This window comes from Amborella trichopoda, chromosome 2 (assembly GCF_054954075.1).
Source record: "Amborella trichopoda isolate Santa Cruz 75 chromosome 2, AtrichopodaSantaCruz75HAP2 v2.0, whole genome shotgun sequence".
Taxonomy (NCBI): domain Eukaryota; kingdom Viridiplantae; phylum Streptophyta; class Magnoliopsida; order Amborellales; family Amborellaceae; genus Amborella; species Amborella trichopoda.
In genome coordinates this window covers 6106210-6128855 of record NC_142337.1, presented here as the reverse complement: position 1 = coordinate 6128855, position 22646 = coordinate 6106210, and the positions used below count along the sequence as shown (strand labels likewise).

The 22646-nt window shown below is 35.5% G+C and overlaps 1 protein-coding gene across 1 annotated transcript; it reads right to left on the bottom strand.

The window, feature by feature from the left end:
• Positions 1 to 1260: 1260 nt before the first annotated feature.
• Positions 1261 to 5315, bottom strand: LBD4 (LOB domain-containing protein 4). The gene is made up of 2 exons (XM_011628325.3): positions 4556 to 5315; positions 1261 to 1967 (listed from the first exon to the last, which is right to left on the bottom strand). Exons 1-2 carry the CDS (start codon positions 4733 to 4735, stop codon positions 1647 to 1649), a joined length of 501 nt encoding a protein of 166 aa, XP_011626627.1. The 5' UTR covers positions 4736 to 5315; the 3' UTR covers positions 1261 to 1646.
• Between the last annotated feature and the right edge of the window lie 17331 nt (positions 5316 to 22646).

Sequence of the window (22646 nt, the reverse complement as noted above, 5' to 3'; positions counted from 1 at the left end):
TTGATTTGATTGTTTAGGGCCTCACCTTTTTATAAACTTTTTCCTAACTCACGTTGCGACCCCTAGTGAGATCAGGTGATTTGGGAGCGCTTGCCTAAAGGGGGAGTTCACAATCCAAGGAGTACATCATGAACTTTCACAGAGTTGGCAACTAAAGAAATCTAATCGGTGGACTCTTCGGAATAATGGAAACTGACGAAATCCAATCGGTGGACTCTTCGGAATAACAGCAGATCAATCTCAGAACTCAAAGGGGGAGGAAGGTGTAGCCGGATATGGTGAAATTTTGAGAAGAATACATTTGTTTTCTACACTAGTTCTGCAAATGAGGCAAAACTTTTAGCAGTAAAAAATGGAGTTCGAAGTCGTATGTAAAACCATGAAAAGGCGATTATTGAGGGAAACTTTGTGATTGTTATCATGTGTTGTAGTGAGCCATAAAAGACCCATGGTAGGGGCCAAGGATTATTGATGAAATTCAACAAATTTGGAGGCAAAGGTAGGTAAGATTCTAATTCGAAGGGAAAATGATGGAGTTCGATCGTAGTAGTAGCACCATTTGAACCCCAGTTAAAGTCTAGACTTTCATTCTCACACACCAGATTCAAAAATCACTAACGATCTCAAAATACGAGGAAAGTCGCGTCATCCCGACTGAATTAGAGACGGACCAACTAGCAAAGAAGGGACCTACTTAACTAGCGCCCGGAGGGAAGGAAGCAATAGGCAGTGTTGGATAATGGCCCATGCCCCCAACCGAATACTCGCCCGAGTAGGGCCACTACTAAAAAAAATAAAATATAAAATATAAAGTATTCTAAAAAATAGAAAAATATCATTAAAGTACACAATTTAACAAAATACAACGGTTAAAAAAGTGACAAAAAAATAGATTAAAAAAAGAGAGTTTGTGACTGAGGGTATTTTTGAATTTTTTTTAGAAAAAATGGAAAAATATAAAAATTAATATTTTTTCAATCTTTGTCAAAATCATATAAAATATAAACAAACATGTTACAAATATATTTATTATTTTTAAATGTTTATATTTTTTTTCAAAAAATTGAAAATTCCCTAATTGAACATCCAACTTAAGCACAACAAAGGCCCGAGCCCGAATAAGTCGGCCAAAAGTACAAGTTTCCGATTGCTGGGTTTTAAAGCCATCTTCGATATCAAAACTTCATCTTCCAACAAAATTTAGAGATAGAATGGTTGTACAGCATAAGATAGGTACCTTATACAAAATTAAACCTCATGAGCACTAACATCCATATTCATATATGATGATCTATGTTAAAAACAATATTTACAATATAGTTAATCTTAAACACCCAACAATTGGGTCATCTCCTCTAATAACACGGAGGCACATAGTTTAGAGAGAGAAAAGGGGAAAATAAGTACAATATCTCAATCTAGAGCCCTGTAAATCCCTTAGAGAGAGAGAGAGAGAAAGAAAGACCCCTCTTAAATAGGGGCACCCCACTTGAGGAATGAGAGTAACATCCCACATAGGGCATGAGAGAAACCCTAAAAACATGTGAAATAGGCATAACTATGCTTAGAGAGAGAAAGAGAGGCTTAGTTAGGATGAGAGAGAGAGGCTAAGAGCATGTGAAGTAGGCATAATTAGGTTTCTCTCTCTAGCAAGTCCATAGAGTCTCACTCAGGTTGGGTTGGTCCACCTCTACAGCAAACATGGACTTGGCATGGTGGACCCCATGCTTATTCGGAGGCAGGGACCCATCCATGGGCCCACCAACAAGGCTAGAGAGCATGGAAGCACGCATGCGCAATTGCACCACCTCAGCCTGGGTAAGAGCCAACTGCGTTTGCAGGGCGTCGATTTGTTGTTGGAGGGACGAGATCGCCCCGACGCAACCGTACACTGGATCACGGACCCTCGCGTTCGCTTCATACACCATGCTGCTCACTGCATCTCCGCGTTGGTGCTCTGGAAGCTCCTGATGCCATGAACCAGGAATGTCAGTCTATCACCATGAAAACAACATCTTACCCTCCATTCCCACCATTTACATATCACAGAAACCATTATCATATCAAAAAAAAAAGTCTAGCACCATCACCATGACTTATTACAGATATGGTAAAGTTTATCCTTAAGAGAGCTACACATAAATAGATATTTTATTTTTCCCTTTTTTATTTTATTTTAATTTTTAAATAAAACTCTAAACATCATGTTGATGTTGTGGTACCACCACCTTGTATTATAGCCTATTATCAAGGTGAATATTTTAAGGCTATTGCCGGTGTTTTCAAAAAGCGCTAGGCAGCATCTAGGTGATCGGACAGCCTAGGCGGGCGGGTAGACCTGGGCGGGCGGGCAAACTTGGGCGGCCTAGTAGAATTGTTTTTTTGGATATTCTCTTTCTAAAATAGCATTTAATAGGTTTTAGGTTTAAAACAAATCTAAAACCCGTAATTTTACCTTTTTTGTATTAAAATAAATCCAAAAAATAAGCCGTAATTCCACCCCTGGACACCGGCTTAGATGGGTTCCCAGACGCCTAGGTGATGGCCAAAGGACATTCGCCTAGCTTGACCACCTAAACCAGGGCACACGCCTAGTTTGGCCGCCTAGGCCGGAACGATGCACCCAAGTCTTCTGGACGCCTAGACGTTGGGCCGTTCGCTTTTTTAAATTATAGCTATTGCAATCAAGTTTTCGTGCACCTGCAACTCAAAGCTAAGCTCTATCTTGGAGGTGGATTGAGGAGCCAAAAACTATTTCTGATCACTTACAAAGTCCATTTCTGCCTCTAAATACTAATTTCGAAGCTCCAAAAATATGGAGATATGACATTATTTGAAAAAAATACAAGATAGATTTTTTTTGATGGGCGAGAGAGAGGAAAGAGGTCTCTTGTGTGGTCTTGTTAGTAAAAAGAGAGCGCAAGAGAGAGGTCTACTTGACGAAGAGGTGAAGCAGGACTTAAGGATTATAGAAACTTCACAAGTCCTACTATTTCGCAACAAATATGTTCGCGCGCATGAGCATGTTATGAGAGAGTAGATGAGAGAGAGAGGTCTATGAAAGGAGAAAGTTAAGAGAGAGAGAGAGGTTTATTTGATGAGAGAGAGAGGTTCAGTAGATGAGAGAGAGAGGTCTATGAAAGGAGAAAGTGATGAGAGAGCGAAGTTTATTTGATGAGAGAGAGAGGTCTATGAAAGAGAGAAGTTTATTTGATGAGAGAGAGAGGTTCAGTAGATGAGAGAGAGGTCTATTAAAGGAGAAAGTTATGAGAGACGTTTATTTGATGAGAGAGAGAGGTTGAGTAGATGAGAGAGATAGAAAGAGAAGAGAGGCCAAAGTCCTTGGTCAAGGGAAAGGGGCCCACACAGTCATTTCCTACGGCACGTCTGTATCATCATCACGTATGTATCCAAGATATAAAGCAATCAAATTAAAGCAAGCAAAAGATAAATAAAGTGAAATTTGCCTCCTAAAATACCATGAATCAATATGACTATATTACCCTTATATTAAAGCAGGCTGAATATTCCCAAATTGCCCCCACCCCGCATCGGCTTTTCTAAATTTAGCCTTCAAAAGACACCGGAAATTTTTTGGAATTGGGTCTTCTATGTATCCTTATTTGGAAAGAGGTTGGTTTTGTTAACGTTGTAGTCCCAATGGAGGCCCAAACCCGTCATGAGCCTTTGACAATTAGGCTTCCGCCCGTGACATCAATAAGTTATCAAAAGCATATCTTTTATGAGCGTAACTAATAGGATTGTATAATGCAAGACTATTCGCACCGGGTAGATCGTACTTACAATAGTAAATTTTATTGGAAAAATTTTATGTCGGACTTTGTACTCAACTAATAACACATATCTAAACGACCTGATTTCACATGTTACTATCAATAATAATTATGATGTCTTTGTATTAAAAATAAATGCTCTTAGGTACAATTTTTTGAACGGATGTAATTAGGTTTAAAACACATACAAATAGTAAGGACGCATATGTCGGATAATATTTTTTCTACAAGAAAAATGGATATGCAATCCCAATGTACCTTGCAACTCAATGACAATCTCGAGCCCAATAAGCCCAAGCCCATAGAACCCCAACTAACTAGAAATGTCACCAAAGACGAAGGGAAAGAAGGTCAAATTAGATATTTCTCTGCGCGGAAAGGGGCAAGAGCTCATTAAAAAAGTTGGGATAATGCCAACTACTATGATCCATATGACCATAGAGAGAGAATGGCTATAGGTATTATCCCCTTCCAACCCATGAATGAAGGGTGATGGAGGGAAAGAAGACCCAGCCAAACAGTAATGACTCAAATGGTAGGTCTTACTCTCCTCCATTAAACCATTGATCCGACGGTGATGGCACCTATAACGCCATAATTAGCATCTCTGCATGATCATAAGGATCATACATATTGGAGGGTGAAATAGTCGCACACAAAAACCAGTCGGGCAATTTGTCATTTCGAAAGAAGAATGAGAGTTTTTAGAGTAAGAAAGAAGGCCAAAAGGTGTGATTTTTAGTGAGAGAAAGTGGACTAACCTGGAGCATCTTGTTGACATTGCTAGCACCAAACACCTTGTGAACATTTGCAAACTTTTGGGGCTCATCAGAAGGGAAGTAGGGTGCAAAAACACAGTCTTGGGCGCACCTTCGCCTCAGTAGTTTACAAGCGGCGCATGGAGAAGCTGCACTTTGCTTTCTTCCTGTCATTTCCCTCATCTTCCTACCACTTAGATCTCTTTCTCTCACTTAAAATTTAGGGAAACTGCCTCCAAATTTGATGTGGGGATCTCTGGCTACTGTGAGATGGACCAAGAGGTGGTGGTCCTTAGGGGTGGGTACCCTAAATTTGGGGTGTTGGGGACTTAATTCATGTCCTAGAATAGAGATGCTTTCCCTTGTGTGCGCAGAGAGAGAGAGAGAGAAAGAGGACTCCTCTTGATTAGAGGAAAATGAGCTCTAAACTTTGGGGGGATCCTCAATTAGAGTAAACTAAATTTCTAGAGGAAAATGAGGTGAAAAAATGGCTTTGAAGTAGAGGAGGGTCAGCCAAAATAGGGAGAGTGCCCTTGAATCAGAGGGAAGTGCCCTTCACTAGACTGGAAGGGCTCTTGTTCTAGAGGAAATTACTTTTGCTAGAGATGACCCAAATGAAAGTGGATACCCTTAGATTCGGAGCTCAAGTCCCATTAGGTACAGCAAGGTGCCCTTAAACTCAATGTGGGTGGTTTCAAGTAAGGTGCTGGTGCCTCTAAATTACAAGAAGTTTGGTGGTGAAGAGAGAGAAAGGAAGATGTGCAATGTGTGTTGCAACAGAACAGGAAATTTATAGAAGAGAAAGAAAATGTGGTTTAGAGAGAGAAAGGGAAGAGCGGTGAGAGGGGAAGGGGGGACGATGGTCGCATTTAAGCACTGTGAAGATATCTACAATGGGTCCCACCTCTAGAGAGAGAGTAGATTTTCCACGACAAAGCCATCGCGTCGACAAGATATATTTTAAGCATTTTTATTTTTTCCCAATTTTTTAATATTTTTTTCACTTCTTTATTGGGGCAAAATCGTGAATATATGGTAAAAAAAGCCCTTACTTTTAGCTCAAAATATAGGAGTTATCCTTCAAGTGAAGTTCATCTTTAAAATCAGGAAGGTGTATTTACGATATTTTTAGCTAAAGCCATGGTTATATGATTTTCTCGCACAAGATTCCAACTTTGGTGCTGTCATGGTAAGAGAGAGAAAGGAGGGGCCGCGAGAAAGAGGAGAGAGAATGGAGCGAGGTGTTTAGAGAGAGTGAGAAAGAAGAGAGAGAAGGAATCCAATACATGTTGGTATAGAGAGAGAGAGAGAGAGAGAGAGGAGAGGGGGCGGGACGTAACGTGAGAAACGGTCAACCGCCACGGGGAAGAAATCGAGGCGTTTCTGGTAGCGCCGAAAAGCAGTCGGCAATGAAAACTCGGTGTATTTTATGTAAACTCGTCGGCCAATTTCACCGGTCTGAAACTCGGGGCAATGAGTGGCTAACTTTTGATGCTGCTCCATGACTCGGATAAGGGGCAAAAATGTCATTTTTAACCTCATCTTTTCCTTAAATATTGCATAAATGGAATTTGAAGTAAGTTCAATATTTAATATTCATTAAACGAAAAAGTTTATATACACAGCCCAGGTTTTAAACAATCAAACTGAAGCCTACCACAAATATTTTACTGGAAGATGTGGTTTTGACGATCAAATATCTTCAAGTAGAAATGCTAATTATTGTTGATCTTCTTTCACTAAATTACTATAAGAGATTAAGAATTTAATTTTCATTCACATCTTTTAATTTAATTTCAAAACATCCATAAAATAACACATGTCCTTTTGCTGTAGTAGCTTCAAAAGAATAAATTGTTAAATTCTTCAGGTATTTTGATAAATTTCTCATTATTTTTAAATACCATATAAAGTTACAAGGCTATTAAGGTCTCTAATAGTTATGAATAAAAAAAACTTCTAATGACGTGGAAAAAATATCCGATACCGATTTTCTTATTTACTTAAACATTATGTAAATTATAGCCGATATAGGTGCGAAGTGAGAGTCCAATTCGGATATTTGGACCAATAAGATAAAGTATTTTAATCATGGAGTATCGGGGTAAGTTTTTTCAAAGCTTCAAACATGTGTAGGAAGTGATATGAGGAAGGAATATGCCATGAATCGTCAAACTTTCTTTTAAAGAACAAATAAAAGGCATTTGCTTTGAACATCAAATGCTAAAGGGAAAAGTTTATATGAGGTTGCAACCTTAAAATGTAGTATTAGATATACATTTCAAAAATCTATTAGAAATGTTGTTTTAATGTTAAAAAACCCTCAATTTGAGCATCTCGACATCGAGAATATAGATATATACAAAAAAAAAAAAAGTTTTCGAGTGTCAGAAATGGTGCATCTTGCAACACATTATGTAGACCGCCCATTTTCAAGAGTTTCACATGTTTATGGATCTCTTTGATTTTAACCATTTTTAGAATTTAAAATTTTCTAATTAGATATGAAAATAGATTTTAAGATAATCCTAAGAATTTTTTACAAAATAATTACATGTTATTGTAAAATTTAAAGGTAAACATTAAGGTTGAATCTTCCAAAAACCGCACCCAATGCTAAAACATACTATTGTTTTCACACACACATGGAGAGTTAGAGAGAGAAAGAGAGTTTTAGAGAGATGTGGGTGCTTTGGTCAACTTCTTTCGGTGAAGAAGAAGTCTCCAAAATAAAAAACAAACGCATCCCAAGGAGTTGTATCTTTTAAAAGAAGACAAAGGGGCTCCCTTGATTCCAAGGGGTAAGAGCTTATGCAAAATATATGGTAAATAATAATGATAATAATAATATGAAGTTGGTAGCATGTGGAAAAGCACATGGAGCACTTGAAAAGCATGTCCGTCCAACTTGTTGGATGTGCATGTGATGGGGCAAGGGTGCACACTAAGCAAACGCGTAGAAAATGCCTAGGCTAGGCCTTGTCCTTTCACAAACTTACATTCACAATTCAAAGTATCAAATAGCAAAAATATATCTAGTATTATTTTTTTTTATTTTTTTCCTTATGTGTTGACATCAGTGTTTCAAAATTCGGCGATTTGGATCAGAACATGTCGATCGGGATCACGTATAGGACGGATCGGCTTGGGTCAGCTAAAAGATATGGAAGACGCTAGAACCGGTCCCACCTTTCTTTCTTCTTTTTTTTTGAAGTTTTTTTAGTTTTTTTTAATTTGTTATTGACCGGTTTACTTGGCTAGATTGTTGATCTAATCTGTTAATCCGCCCAACCGGGCTGGTTTTCTTGATGGGCGATCTGGGTCACGGGTTCGGTTTCTACATCTTGGTTTATATGGATTTTTAGGGAAGGTTTTTATAAGTCGGCCGCCTCTCCTTTTTAAATGAATCCTCTCTCCAAAATCTATATTGAGATGGATTTTAGATTCTAACTTTTATAACTGGGTTTACAGCTACATTCCAACAAAAACAAAAGCTTTTGTCTTGAAAACATGAGTATTTTGAACAAAGATAGTAAAAAGTATTTATTTTGAATAACATTGCTTCTGTTCCAATGACAAATTTAAATCATAATATAAAAAAGCTGTTAAATAGTTCAAATATTAAGTGGAGTTTGATCAATTTTCCTTAATAAAATAGTATTTAGATTTCGTATCACTTGGATTTTGTTTTTATTTTTATTTTCAGTAGTTTTGCAGAGGATCGTACTTGGGATGTATAGTTGCAATCTATGTTTAATTTTATTCGTTAATATAATTAAATTAAATTATTTTAAAGTGTTGTCCCTTTATTGTTAATTTTATTCGTTAATATAATTAAATTAAATTATTTTAAATCATTGTCTTGTTATTGTTGTTGTTTTTTTTGGGTAATTTAAGGGGAAAGACATGCCCCTGCCCTTTTTTTTTTTTAATTAGCTATTGTTGTTGTTGTTTTTATTATTTACTGTAGTTGTTAGTTTGAACCATAATGAGCAAGTTGAGGAATAACAACAGGTCGACAAACCAAAATATTTGTGATAAAATCGGTTTTGCTCTAAAAAGTCGAAGGCAAAAAATCAGATAAAAAATACATATCGCTAAAAAGTTAGTTAAGTTAGAATTTTGTGAATATTTTGGATTTGGCTAAAAAAAATGGAGTGAAAAAATTGGATATGTAAAGACAACACAATATAAGATTATGAATTGCAATTATTAGATGGATATACTAAAATCATTGAACTATAATTTTATGTCCTCACCAAGTTTTTTTAGAGTTATACTTGATAAATTTTTGTCTAAACTTTTTATAAATAGAACAAAAAGGATTAGTATATTGTCAAGAAATAAACCATATGATAGATTTATTGGGAGGATACAATAAAAAAATACTAAACACCTGTACCATACCAACAAATAACAAGAACGAACCTAAGGTATGGAATTCTTGAAAAGAAAAACAAAAATGACTTTTACTATAGGATTGTAGTTAACTGAAATACAAATATCCAAAAATATAAAATAGTGGTCCATCCAAATTGTTAGCTAATATATAATAATAAAATAAAAAAATTTAAAAAGTAAAATTAATTAAATTTTTATATATAAAAAAAAAGCAACAAAATACTTAAGCAAATCTGAATATTTGAAGCTCACTTCCAAGCTGCCGAATCATTAGTTGTCACTGAATCTCTCTCTTACTCTTTCTAATGACGCTATGTATTTAGAGGCAATATTTTTTTTTTTTACTGAATTACTTTTCCTCTAATTCTAACTGTATTTTTATGAGTTACTCTTGTTCTAGTACTATTTTTCGTCGGCTGGTAATTGTAACCTTCTTATACGAAAAATAAATCAATCTTTTCAACATACTCAAAATGCCCCACATTAATGTATACAACCCCTGCTACACATGCAATTGCTCTTCATGGAAAGCAAAAGTTATGGGGCAAAACAAGAATATATATTTTTTTCAATATAATATTTCCTATCAATAAAAGACGTTATTGAGCCATGCTCACTTAGCATCAACAATTATTAAATTTTAACAACCCAAAAAAGAATTATTGTTTTTTGGGTTAGGTTAACTTTGGAGTTTGCACAGTGTTGCGGCTCTTGTGCATTAACCACCGAGCCAAGAGCCAAAACCCCCAAAGCAATTTTTTTATTAAATAAAAAATGATTGATATCAAAAAGAGGCAAATTCAGTTCTTTATCAAGAGAAATAATCAAATCAAAAAAACGGGAAAAGTGTTTTGTACGGCCGTGGCTTTTTAAAGCTGCATCTGAAATCTCGTGAGGAAGGTAGTTCTCAAGCCGGAAAAACTCTTCAGTCGTCTTGACCTCATATTGACAATATATTGAAAAGGGATTCAAAAAATAAATAAATTTTAAGTTTTAAAAATAGTGTATTTTATAACATATTATTTATTTTTACTATTATTTTTATAGGAGTAATGATCGTTTGAGATCTTTTCAGACTTATGTGTGTAAGACCTCAAAAGATTACTATTAAAATTTAACACAGATATTTAGAAAAGTCAAATCTCACACCCATATGATAACTTTTGTACAAATTTGTACAAAATTTAATAATGATTCTTTAGGATCCTATATGGATGTGGGAGGGTCTCATAAGATCATTACTCTTTCTATTAATCGTCAAGTCGGTTCAAACCCAATGAGATTACCATATAAGTCTAGGACCCTTTGATTTTTTGACTGATTTTAAAGGGTTCGCTCCACTTTTTTCAGAGGAAAACACCCACGAGGACTCGCGAGATGGCTCGGGCAATTTTATGAACTAGTAGTTGACCAATTCGACCATTGGTCCCATTTTAAAATACGGACTCAAGTGTTACACATTCACTATATATATATATCATTTTTGGGGCTTCAACTTTCATAACTTAGAATTAACGAAAAAAATATATTTTCACACTATGTTGATGGTCTTTTACGACATATCAGTATTTTTCATTGAAATTGTCTTATGAAGACTTGTAAAGCAATGGATTTAAGCCAACTAAACCCCCAAAAAAGGGAAAATACATCGCTTATTCGGCACGCAGCCGCGCAAAAGCCATTAGAGTCAACCCCCACCGTTGGAAAAGGGTTTTGGCGGTTAATAAGAAAGTGCGCGGGAAAAGGAATTTGGTGGGAGAATAAGGGCTGTTTTTTGAATTTAAAATCTAGCCGTTGGAGCGTCCACCTTTGGAATAACATGTCTCCATGCACTTTGGCGCCACACAAGAAGTCCCCTTCACTCCAAATTCTTTAATATATTTTCCTTTGAGAAAAGGAGAGGGGGCTTCACAAGTAAAACCGAGTAGGGAGCATATATAACTATTCAAGATTTGGGGACAAGTTTTTTTTTTCAGGGGTGCCAAAAAAAAATTTACTCATTAAAAGTGGGGTGATGATTTGAAGCCCTTGTGCTTTGCAACCATCATGATGAGCCATGACCTCATGAACCCCATGGGCCCATGGACCCACACCCTTAAGATTGTCTCCCTTGCCTCTTTGAAATTGTCCCCACTTCATCAAACCTAGCCACTTGCTAACCTACATTTGGCAACAAAAAGCATTAGTGGGGTTTGAGTGATCCCTATGGCCCTTCTCACCCCTTTTTTATATAGGTCATGCCCTTGCCATACAAGGACAAATGATAGAGCTATGTGGCAAGTTTGAATTTTTGAGCTAGGAGGTTAACCCAAGGTGCTCAATTTTGACTTGTTTTGCAAAATCATGAAAATTTCCTCAAGATTCAATATGAGGCCTATTTGATTATGGATTCTCAAGGAAAACCCAAATCCAAGGAGTGGTTGCTTTATTTAACAAATAGGAAATGTGGACAAAATTCAAAAGTTTTATTGGGTCTACATGGGATTCATATGGAATTCTAGCTCTCTTTTTTATTTATTTATTTATTTTTTTTTAAGAAAAGTGCATTTGACCTAAAGAATCAATTGAAATCAATAACATTTAAGTGAAGAGTGACTCTTGACAGCCAAAAGTTGGATGTTGACAATGGTACAAATTTGGAAGCAACATATTTACCATCATGGTAACATCATTCCTTGAGCCTAGAAGGGTATTTTTTTCCCATAGTAATTTAATAGGAGGGCAAAGCTTTGATGGTCCAAAAAAAGCACTATAAGGTTTGACAAAATGCATTGTGATGAGATATGAGAGGGGGGATTATAAAATTTGGGGTGTTGAGAAATGTCTCATTAGTGGACAAAAGTGTGAAGATTTTGTGTTTGGTGATCCTTGAGGGAATATTTCTTTTGTGAGGAGGCAAGTAACATCATTTGGCATGGATTACCTTGATTCTCAAGCAAATTATCCAGGGCCATGGTCCATAATGGACTTTAAAAAGCTGGAAAAGTATGTTAATATTCTAACCCAAGATTTAATATTCTAATCTAACATTATTTTTTAGAGTGATTACGGCTTATGTCTCTAATGATAGCGGTTTCGATATCACAAAACCGAATTAAAAGAGAAGACGATTCGTCAACTGTGCAACACAGGATCGTAAAATCTTTTCTCTCTCTAGAATCCCATATTCTAACAAAAGAATACAAAACCCTGATAGGATTGGTTGCATATAGTCCTCTTTAGCATGTCCATATTAGCAGCAAGTCTTGTGAGTCCATCAAAACGAGTCAGCATGCCAGCATTTGAGACATTGACATAACTATATAGTATATACATATGTGCGTGTTCAAACCGACATCACATACACGATTGAGAGAGACAAATAGAGGGGGGAGAAAGAGAAAGAGGTGAATGCATTAAGAGAGAGACCACATACACAATAGAGAGATAGAGAGATAGAAAGAGGAATGCATTAAGAGAGAGAGAGATAGAGAGAGGAATGCATTAAGAGAGAAAGAGATAGAGAGAGAGGAATGCATTAAGAGAGAAAGAGATAGAGAGAGAGAGAGGAATGCATTAAGAGAGAGAGAGAGAGAGAGAGAGAGAGAGAGAGAGATAGAATGCATTAAGAAGCATTTTAATACGCACAAGTGCAGGAACATGGTAGTTCATATAAATAAACTTGTTGAATGTGAGGGGTAGTGGGGGGTCGTAAAGAGGATTGGTAGCTAACACATAACCTCTTCTAACCCACTTGTTAAGTCACAGTTTGAAGACCTTTTAATCTTTTTGAGGCATAAACCACACTTTCTTGGAGAAGCTTTTTCCCTATGAGGGCTACATGGTTAGAGACAAAGTTGGTGATAAGGGGATCTCATTATGGTGCCCTTTTGACTTAGGTTTCTATTCCTTTGTAGACTTTTGAAAAAAGGAAGGATAAGTGAGGAAAAACTGAAACCACCTCTCTCTCTCTCTCTCTCTCTCTCTCTCTCTCTCTAACTAAAAAAATAGGATTTTAAGCTTAAAAAATCGTGCATATTATAATAAATTATTTAGACTGTGCATTTCACCCTAAAATTAAATGTTCATAGATCTGTGAGATCTGTATTTTTTTTAAAATTTCAAATTTTTTTATCGTGTTGGAAATTGATTTAGATTCATATTGATTTAGAACCATTATAAAAACCACCTTCTTCAACTTTCTTTGTTGGTTCAAAATTACTCACGGTAAAAACTATTTCTCAAGAAACGGATCCTGATATATATATTGAGGAGTTAGGGCCATAATTTGCAGCTTTTGAATCGACCATAGATCCACCATGCTACTCTGATTCTAATACCCGAATTCCAATCGAACATGAAGATTTTCGTTGTAAAAAATGCTTTCTAGACGAGGATTTGAGGTAAGACCCTATTTTGTTTTCATAAAGGCTACGCACCATATAAACTCCATCCAAAAAACCTCTCTCTCCCAAAAAAAATTAAAACCACAACACACTCTCGCTGTCCCATTAGAACAAAAACATCCACATGCACTTGAAAAGGGGTGGGGGATCAAGGCTAACCACTAGGATTCAAGTTGGGAAAAGTTAGCATTAGACGAGGGTAGAATTATAAAAACTTAAAAATTAATTAAATAAGTCATTTCGACTCGGACAATCAAGAATCCAAAAAATTTGGATTTCAAATCTTGAAAATATTATATCTAGTAACTCCTGTGCATTTTGAAGTGTTTAAGGTGCCAGCTAATCTGCCATATCTGATTTTTGAAACTCCAAATTTTGTAATTAAGTAGAAATAGATTTTCACACCATCATAAGGTTTTCCGGCAACGGATTTGCATTTTCTATGCACACTTCAATAATTTAAACAGTAGATATTTGATTGTAATTATAACTTTCGGTTGGTTGCAGGAAATGCCTTTTTTTAATCAGAATAATCAGGAAGCTTTTCTCAACAAATGTCATCAAAGATCTAGTATCTATACTTAATTAACGGTAGGTACATATCAAATTATAGCTTAAACTTTTGTCCCCTGTCATTTTTTCAGTCAATCATCAGAAAAAAAATCATACTTCTCACTTTTTTTATTTGGATGATTTAATTAAGAAGGTAGTTAAGCTTATAAATAGTCTAATTCTCTTTTTTGTAGCCCCTTTTCAACCATCAAACGTCAACAGGGGACAGTTGGGGAACGTGTTTTGGGATTAAATACAATGATACCAGGAGATTAAAATTGTTCATGTTTTTCCATTTAAAATGTGTTGGGGAGTGATATTCCTGCAGTCAACAAGCGTCGCAATCGTTCCCTGTGATAACTAACGGTTGGGGATATGTTAGCAAACTGTAGGACATCCATGTTGTAGTAAATTGTAGCAAACTGTGTACCTTGGCCTTCTTAAATGATATTTAGGCTTATGACTAATAGCCTTTTACATTTTTGAAATTATAAAGAATAATTTTTTTTTTTTGTAATTTATAAACCTATTTTTTACCTGGTTCTTTTTTCACCTAGAATGCTCCTCCAATGGATCTCTTAAGTCACTATCTTTTTTTCTTTTTTAGTAGATTTGGGGCTAAGGGTCTTTTATCATCGACAAAAATAGTATTCAAGACATCATTTTTTGGCACCTACCACTCAGACCACCTATACCTGGATTCCATTTCTTAGGTCCTTGTCATTAGAAAGCACTATGGATCTAACAAATTTGTAGTATCCTTGCTGTGGATGAATTGTGCCCCATGACAGATCTTATAGGTCCAAAATCATAATGCCATTGGTTCTCTTAAGCCATAGCAATGAAAATGGTGCAAGGACGTCCATTTTGGTACTTCTTAAAATCCTAGAATTCTAGAAAGCACCATGTACCGCTATAGACCTAGATTTTAGTGCTATAGACCTAATAGATATGCCGGAGGTCATTATAAGTATAAAAACAAAAGAGGAAAAATGGGCATGGGTGTAAATTAAGAAAAATCGAAGTATTTTTGTACTTTAAAAAATTCATAGAGATACAAGCAAGTTCCCTACTATCCATTTGTGAAAAATAAAAAAATGAAAAAATAAAATTATGACATCACCATTACACTCACTTGGTATTCTCATAAATGCATTTTCACATCACCAAATATCAACAACATTAGTACCATCTTTGAAAGTTAGGGTTTTGTTCTATTAGACAAAAAAAACACACAAACCCTATCAGGACTTTTGTTTTTGCTTTGCAAGTTGCCTGGGCAAAGATCTCTAGAGCCCCCTGCTCATGTGCATGCACTCTCTCCTTAGCATCATCTACTCACGAGAACATCTTTTGTTCACACAAATGGAAAGTACATGAAACACATTGAAGATTTGACCTAATATTCTAAACATGTCCAATTCATAAACAAAAAAACCCAAGTTATAGATAATGTTAGAGAATGGAAGCCTCTAGAGCCCACATTCTCATACCAGACAAAACCAAAAAATAACAATACTCATACTATTCATCAAGGGCCTTTATTTTGTGGAGTACAATGGTGGGACCTTGAGTGGCCTAGCGTCACACATAAAATTACCAAAAAGTAAAGAGGGCATGAGGCGCACATTGTGTACATACTCCCTCAAGCAAGGGAGCTGCTAGGGAAGAATTTTTCTCCTTGAAATTTTAGGATCCACTTTGCATTCACTAGATGAGTGTTTGGCTTTATATAAAAAGTACTTCGAGTTCCCAGACTCGTAGAATTGACTATCCGAAATTTTGACGATTGCTGTTCAATTTTTGGACTAATTTTTTTTTATGTACGCAAAGTGTATATGATTATTGTTTGGAGGTACATCACAAATTTAGGATGGTGAAAATAACTTTTAGATAATTGTCGTTTCGCAAAAGAAAAAGAAAAAAAGGAAAAGTGAAAGTGTTAGATCATTATCTTTGGTACAAGAATGTCACAATCGCTTATATTAATTAAATATGAAATTGATAGGTCAGGATGTGTCACAAAGATTGAGAATTTTTCTCTTAAATTTTAAACTAGACATGAGACCGGCATAGTCACCCAACTTTACATCCCATGCCTAAAATTAATTATGAACTCCTTGTACCAAGGATAAATGAAATTGTTATGTACTTTTCTCACAAAAAAATCTTCACTTAGAAAAGGGTGGGGTTTGTATAAAGCGGCAACAGTAAACAATCAAAGACGCACCTTCAAACTTTTTTGAAAGATATAATTTTGGTGCCAAAAATTTCTAGGATAGTCTAAAAATCTGTTTTCACTTTTAATTATAAAATTTAAAACTTTGAAAATGGTGCAGGTCAAATATTGTCTTTAAACATTTGAAAATCATAAAAATGGACCGTTCAAAAAATATGTTAACACGTTATACTTTTTTCAAGACTTGAAACTTTTTTTTTTTTCGATATCCATATATCTTGAAGTCAAGATAACTTATCGGAAATCTTTCCAATACCTGGACAACCCATGTTTGAAACTCGCCTTTCTCCTAGAATAAGGGAGACACCTTATATAAAAAATTTCTCGTAAAAAGTTTGAGCCTGCAGGGAACACCAGGTTTTACGTTGAACATTGTGGCAAGTGCGCAATCCTTATCAACTTTAAGGCCGGTCCGTATGTGCGGCCGACCATCGTGACCTAGGTTTAGGATTCGATATTTGAACAGGTCAAGTGTATGCAGGATAACAACAAAAAAAATGCAACAAAAGCAACACGAATAATAACAATGATAATAATTTTCCATACTGTAATGTCACTCGTGCATAATGGGGCCTTCAACTGTCTTTTGGTGGGTGAGATTTGATGGGTTTTAGTTAGAGAGTGGTTTCAACTTTCAACTTTTAAGTATAGACCACACAAGAGGACCATCTCTCTCTCTCTACAGTGAGAACACACACACTCTCTCTCTACAGTGAGAAATCTCTCTCTCTTTCTCTATTTTGATATGATGGGTCTTAGGTAGAGAGCGGTTTCGAGAAAAAAGCACTCTCTCTCGTGTGATTCGATGGGTCTTAGGGTTTCGAGAAAGAACACGGTTTGATTCGATGTCTTAGGGTTTCGAGAAAGAACACGGTTTTTATGAGTCTATGTAGAAATGAATCAAAATCCTAAAAATTTATTTTTGAAATAGATTTGCAGACTCAAATTTTAAAATATAGTAAATAAATAAATAATTTTTTTCAAAATAAAAATAATAATTTTACGAAAAAAACATTTGAAATGTTAGTTTTAATTGTTTTTACAACCATGGATGTTTTATAATGAAGAGGAGCAAATGTACAAATACGGGATGCGACGCGTGAAACAATTTTCCTTGGATTCTAATGTGATTCGATGGATCTTAGTTAGAGAGAGGTTTCGTAAATAGAAAGCACAAAAGGAGCATGAGACACCCTCCCTACTAAGGTTCGATAGGGCCTTAGATGGGGGGTGGTTTCATATCTCTCTCTTTCTCTCTCTCTAACGAGGGGTCTTATAGAGTCGTCACGAGAATCGAGCACGCAAAGGGACAATGACTCTTACTCTCTCATAAGGGTGGCAACAGGTCAGGTCCGTGTCGGGGTCTAGTTGGACTCAGAACTGTATCCGAATAGTATTCAAGTTCGGGGCCCGATCCGTCGAGTTCAAAAGTTGGAACCATACATGTACCTGTCGAGTCCCAAAAGTCGGTCCATTACTACCCTCACTATAAGCTTCTTTTTTCTTTTATTTCTTTATCTTTTTTTTTACCATTATAAACTCATATTATTCAAGTCATCTGATTTATCGTTTAATAATTAAAAACGACAACGAGCTCTTATTGTATAAGAACATTAATACACCTAAACAAATAGGGATTGAAGTATTTTATCTTCAATAGTTTAAAGGTATGGGTCGGGTCCAACCGAACCCAGACCCGAACCCAAATATTATTGAGTTCCAGGTTTTGGATCCGAACCTAACCTATCGGATCTAAATGTTGGACCCATATCTGGACCCGTGTCAGATATACCCGGTATGTCCTGGGTCGGGTCCAGATCCATTACCTCCCCTACTCATTCACTCTCTCTCTCTATAACTAGTTATGATGTGTCTTAGAGACAGAACACGCAAGAGGACCATGAACTCCTTCAAGTGAGATATGTGACCAGAGCACACAAGAGCGCCATGATACATTCTCCCTCTATCTCATGTGAAATCTCTTGACAACACTCATGTGAAATCTCTTGACAATACACATGTGAAAGAACTTTCACAAAAAAAGCTCCCTCATCTGATTAGGTATAAGAATTTTTTCGCATTGGTTCTAACATATTTTTTCCACACTCGTATTTCATGACATGGGGAGTTTTTTCCATGTGAAATTACTTTTACATAAATATTTTTATGCGTATCAAACGTGCCCTTTGTGAGATTTGATGAGTCTCTCTCTTTCGTGAGATGTGACGGGTCTTAAAGAGTGATTTCCAAAATAGAGCACCATAGGACCATGAGTCTCTCTAGTATGATTTTAGAGCACACAGGACGTCCATAAATATCTCTCTCTCCATCTTCCTGTGAGATTGATGGGTCCAAATGTTGTTAGATTCTCGTCGTGATCTTTTTTGGTTTGATGAAAAAAACAAAGTAATTCGGTGCTTCAACCTATTCAGGGAAGAGTTCAGATTTTATTTATTTTTATTTAATAGAAATAAATTATATTAAATAAAAACAAAAATAAAAATTTCAAAAACTTAAAAAAAAAAAAACAAAATATTTTTATATAGATAAATCTCTAAGACTCAGCCCAAAGCTGACCCAAGTAGCAGCACTTCCCTTGGGCGGTCTATGTCTGGCCTAAAATTCGAAGTTGGGCTCATGCGAAACAAATCCGACAAACACCAGATGGGTCGTCTCTCTGTCATTTGAGTGACAGATCATGGGTGCTAGAGAGTGACTTGAATAGAGAACACATAAGAGGACCACAAAACTCGCTCTAGTGATATTTGATGGGTCTTTCAAGAATAAAGCAGGAGAGGATCACAAGAAAAGGAAGTGAAATTTGAAAAACTGGACAAAGAAACCACAACTTTCGAGGAATTTGTTATAGTTCTCTGTGAAAGGTTATTGTTGGGCATGCGCGTGTTTATGTTTTTTGCTGTGAAAAAGGGCAGGCATGAAACGACGGATAAGGGCCCCTCCCTTGTCTAACATCCTTCTCTCTAAGTCAATTTCTACCCATATATACAATACGTATCATTGTCTTCCCTATGACTGTGTTTTACACTGGTAGAGAGAGAGGGTAAATCAATAATTTTTGTGTATCGTTTTCTTGCATGTGTGTGTTCAAGATTGAGAGAGAGAGAGAAAGAAAGAGAATAGATGAATGTTTGTGTATTATTTTCTTGCATGTGTGTTAAAGATTGAGAGAGAGGGTAGATTAATACTTTTTGTGTATTCACACATCTCGACGCCGAAATGATTAATCAGATGGTTTCCCAAAATCAAAATAGCCTTTTTTAATAGATTTTTGAGGTTGAACTTCACTCTACAATATAAGGTGTCGACCTTATATAAATTTTCTCTTTAATAAAGAAAAAGCAACAAACAAAGTAAACTATAAACAACATTAAACATCCAAATCAGATTATATATATATATATATATATGGAAAACTCTTTCCAAAGCCTATAGGCGAAAATAAACAGTGATTTCGCTTACTTTTATCACCGTCCAAACTTTCGTACGGTCACTGTTGTCTGGTAGTGTTTTATTTTTCATTTTTTTCTACAAATCTAAATTACTTGAAATTTTAAGCTTGTGTATATCTTAGTGAGGTGCACCTAATAAAAATATGAAAAAAATAATTCGTAAAATATAAAATGATCAAAATACCCCAAAAAATTTATGTGGGTATTTGGTTAATTTATATTTTACGAATTATTTTTTTAATATTTTTATTAGGTGCGCCTCACTTAGATGTACACAGCTCCAAATTTTAGATCATTTCGATTAGTTAAAAAAAAAAAATGAAAATTGAAACACTACCGGACAACTGTGACCGTACGTTAAAGTTTGGATGGTGATGAGGGTAGGCAAAATCACTGTTCATTTTTTCCTATAGGCATTAGAAAGTCTTATATATATATATATATATATATATATACACAAAAAATGAACAGTGATTTCACATACCTTCATCACCGTCCAAAGTTCATCTCACGGTCACGATTGTCCGGTAGTGTTTTATTTTTCATTTTTTTTCTACAAATCAGAATGATTTGAAATTTGGAGATTTGAAATTTGGAGAGTATGTACATCTTAGTGAGGTGCATCTAATAAAAAAATTCATGAATTTTTTTTACCAAAATACCCCCATAACTTTTTGAGGGTATTTTGATCAATTTTTTCATGAAAAATATTTTTTTGATATTTTTTGTAGATTCGCCTATTTTTTTATTAATATGCGCTCCAAATTTCAGGTCAATCCGATTTGTTGAAAAAAAAATGAAAAATGAAATACTGCCATATAATCATGACCGTACGATGAACTTTGGACGGTAATGAGGATAGGTAAAATCACTGTTCATTTTCACTTATAGGCGTTTTGTAGTATCTTCCATATATATATATATCTATTATTTAGAAAAAAAAAACTTATTTATAGCTGTAAATATTTCACAGGAATTCAAAAAATAGGGAAATAAAAATATAGGGTATGTGATAAGAAAAGGGAGAGTATATGATGAGATCATTTACTTTTTGTACAAGATGGTCACAATTAATCTTAACCATTGGATGTGAAATTAGGTGGCTGCATTTATTTCATTGACCAAGCTCAAAATTCAAAAAATTTTTTTTTGAACTTTGTAACTCTATTAAATTTCACATTGGATAGTTGTAAATACTTGTGACATCTTTTTACCAAAGGTAAATAGTCTCATCGTGTATAATCCCTCAAAAAAAACTCCCAAATTGTCATAAAAAAAATACAAATATATATAAGCACTTAGCTTGACAAGGGCCTGAGCCGCAATAACACTGCGGAGTCTGGGGTAGACTCAACCTAGAGGCCCAACAAAAATACATGAAACGTAGCAAGCTTTTGTCGACTGGCTCAAGTCCAATGGACTCGCCAATTCTGCCCTTTGTAATATAAAAATTGTGCTGGATTTAAAGGGTTTTTATTGACTCACCGAGTCTCCTGAACTCGTTTGATTATTCGCCTAAGTTATTGTAGCAACTCAGCGTATAATGCAATAGTGTAGGCCTCCAAAGGTTCACCAGCATGCAAACTCGGCAATTTGCCGAGTTTGAGTTGAAATCGCCGAGTTTTCCAAACACCAATTCAATGTGTAAGCCCCCTCCCGGCATCACCGCCTAGGGTTTAAAAAATTGTCAAACTTCTTAATATTTTTTTGGAAAATCATTAATTTTGACTAAAAAAAGCTAGAGGGAGTTTTCACACAAGTGATTGTGATTATTTTTGGCACATGCAAAAGTGTAACAGGTGAGGAAAAAACATTCATCTGTTTCAAACATTCCCGCTGTCAGGAAGTGTGTCAATTTTGCTACAAGTTCACTAATCTCACATTTGAGAGAGAAAGAGATTTTAGAGATAGAGAGTGGGAGATTTTAGAGAGAGAGAGAGAGAGAGATTTATTTGGTAACCTAACTTCACCAACCGGTTTGGAAAAATTAGTAGGCACAGGAACTTTAGTGAGAACGGTTATGGAATAATGCTGATTTCCTATTGCAAATGGTGACTGGCACTTAGGGTTTGGTTTTTTGGATGGAACATGACTTTCAGCTAATTATTTTCTCCAAAACAAAGAAATTAAGTCTAGAGAAATAAGGACAACATTTCAGTTTGCCCCTGGGTCAAAAATTGAAGTAACCATCATAGTCCCAAGTTTAGTGGCCAAAATTATGGTTAAAATTGCTTTTTACCTCCTCATTATCAAGATCTACCTTTGGGACAAGGTGGCCATAATTGATCTTGACCATTGGATTGAAATTAGGTAGCAGCATTTATTTATTTTATTGATCAAGTTCAAAATCCAAAAATTTTTTTTTTTAACTTTATGACATACCCAAACTATCATATTTTACATCGGATGATTGTAAGTAATTGTGACCTCCATGTGTCGAAGGTAAATGGTCTCATTGTATATAATCCATAAATGAGAAGTATAGAAGGAAACCATTTATCTTTGATACACGGTAGTCACAATTAGTCTTGACCATTGGATGTGAAGTTGAGTGGCTGTGTTTATTTTTTGTACAAAAAAGGTCACAATTACCTTTAGCTTATAGATGTGCCGTTGGGTGATTAGCATGTGGTATTAACCTTGGTCAAAGTTCAAAAAAGCTTTTTCAATCTCTGTTTGACTACGGTAGCCAACTAATTTTATATTTGACGGCTATAGGTGATGGTCACCATGTAGTAAAGGTGATCAATCTCACAATATACAAAATTATAAAACCTTATTACAGTAAATAAATTCAAGGCACGAAAATGGTGACTCACAATTATGCCAAACCCTTCTTCTTCTTCTTCTTTTTTTGTTTTGAAAAATACGAAACTCTAATGCTTCAAAATAAGTTGGTTTTAAGGCACGCACCTGTAACTGTGAGTCTACCTACCCAAAATCCATCTGCAAGATGGATTTTGGATCCAAAATTTGCGGTTCTATCATCTAAGCCACTATGATCATGGGTTTGGAAAATAATAATAATAATAACTTTGGGCCTAAGA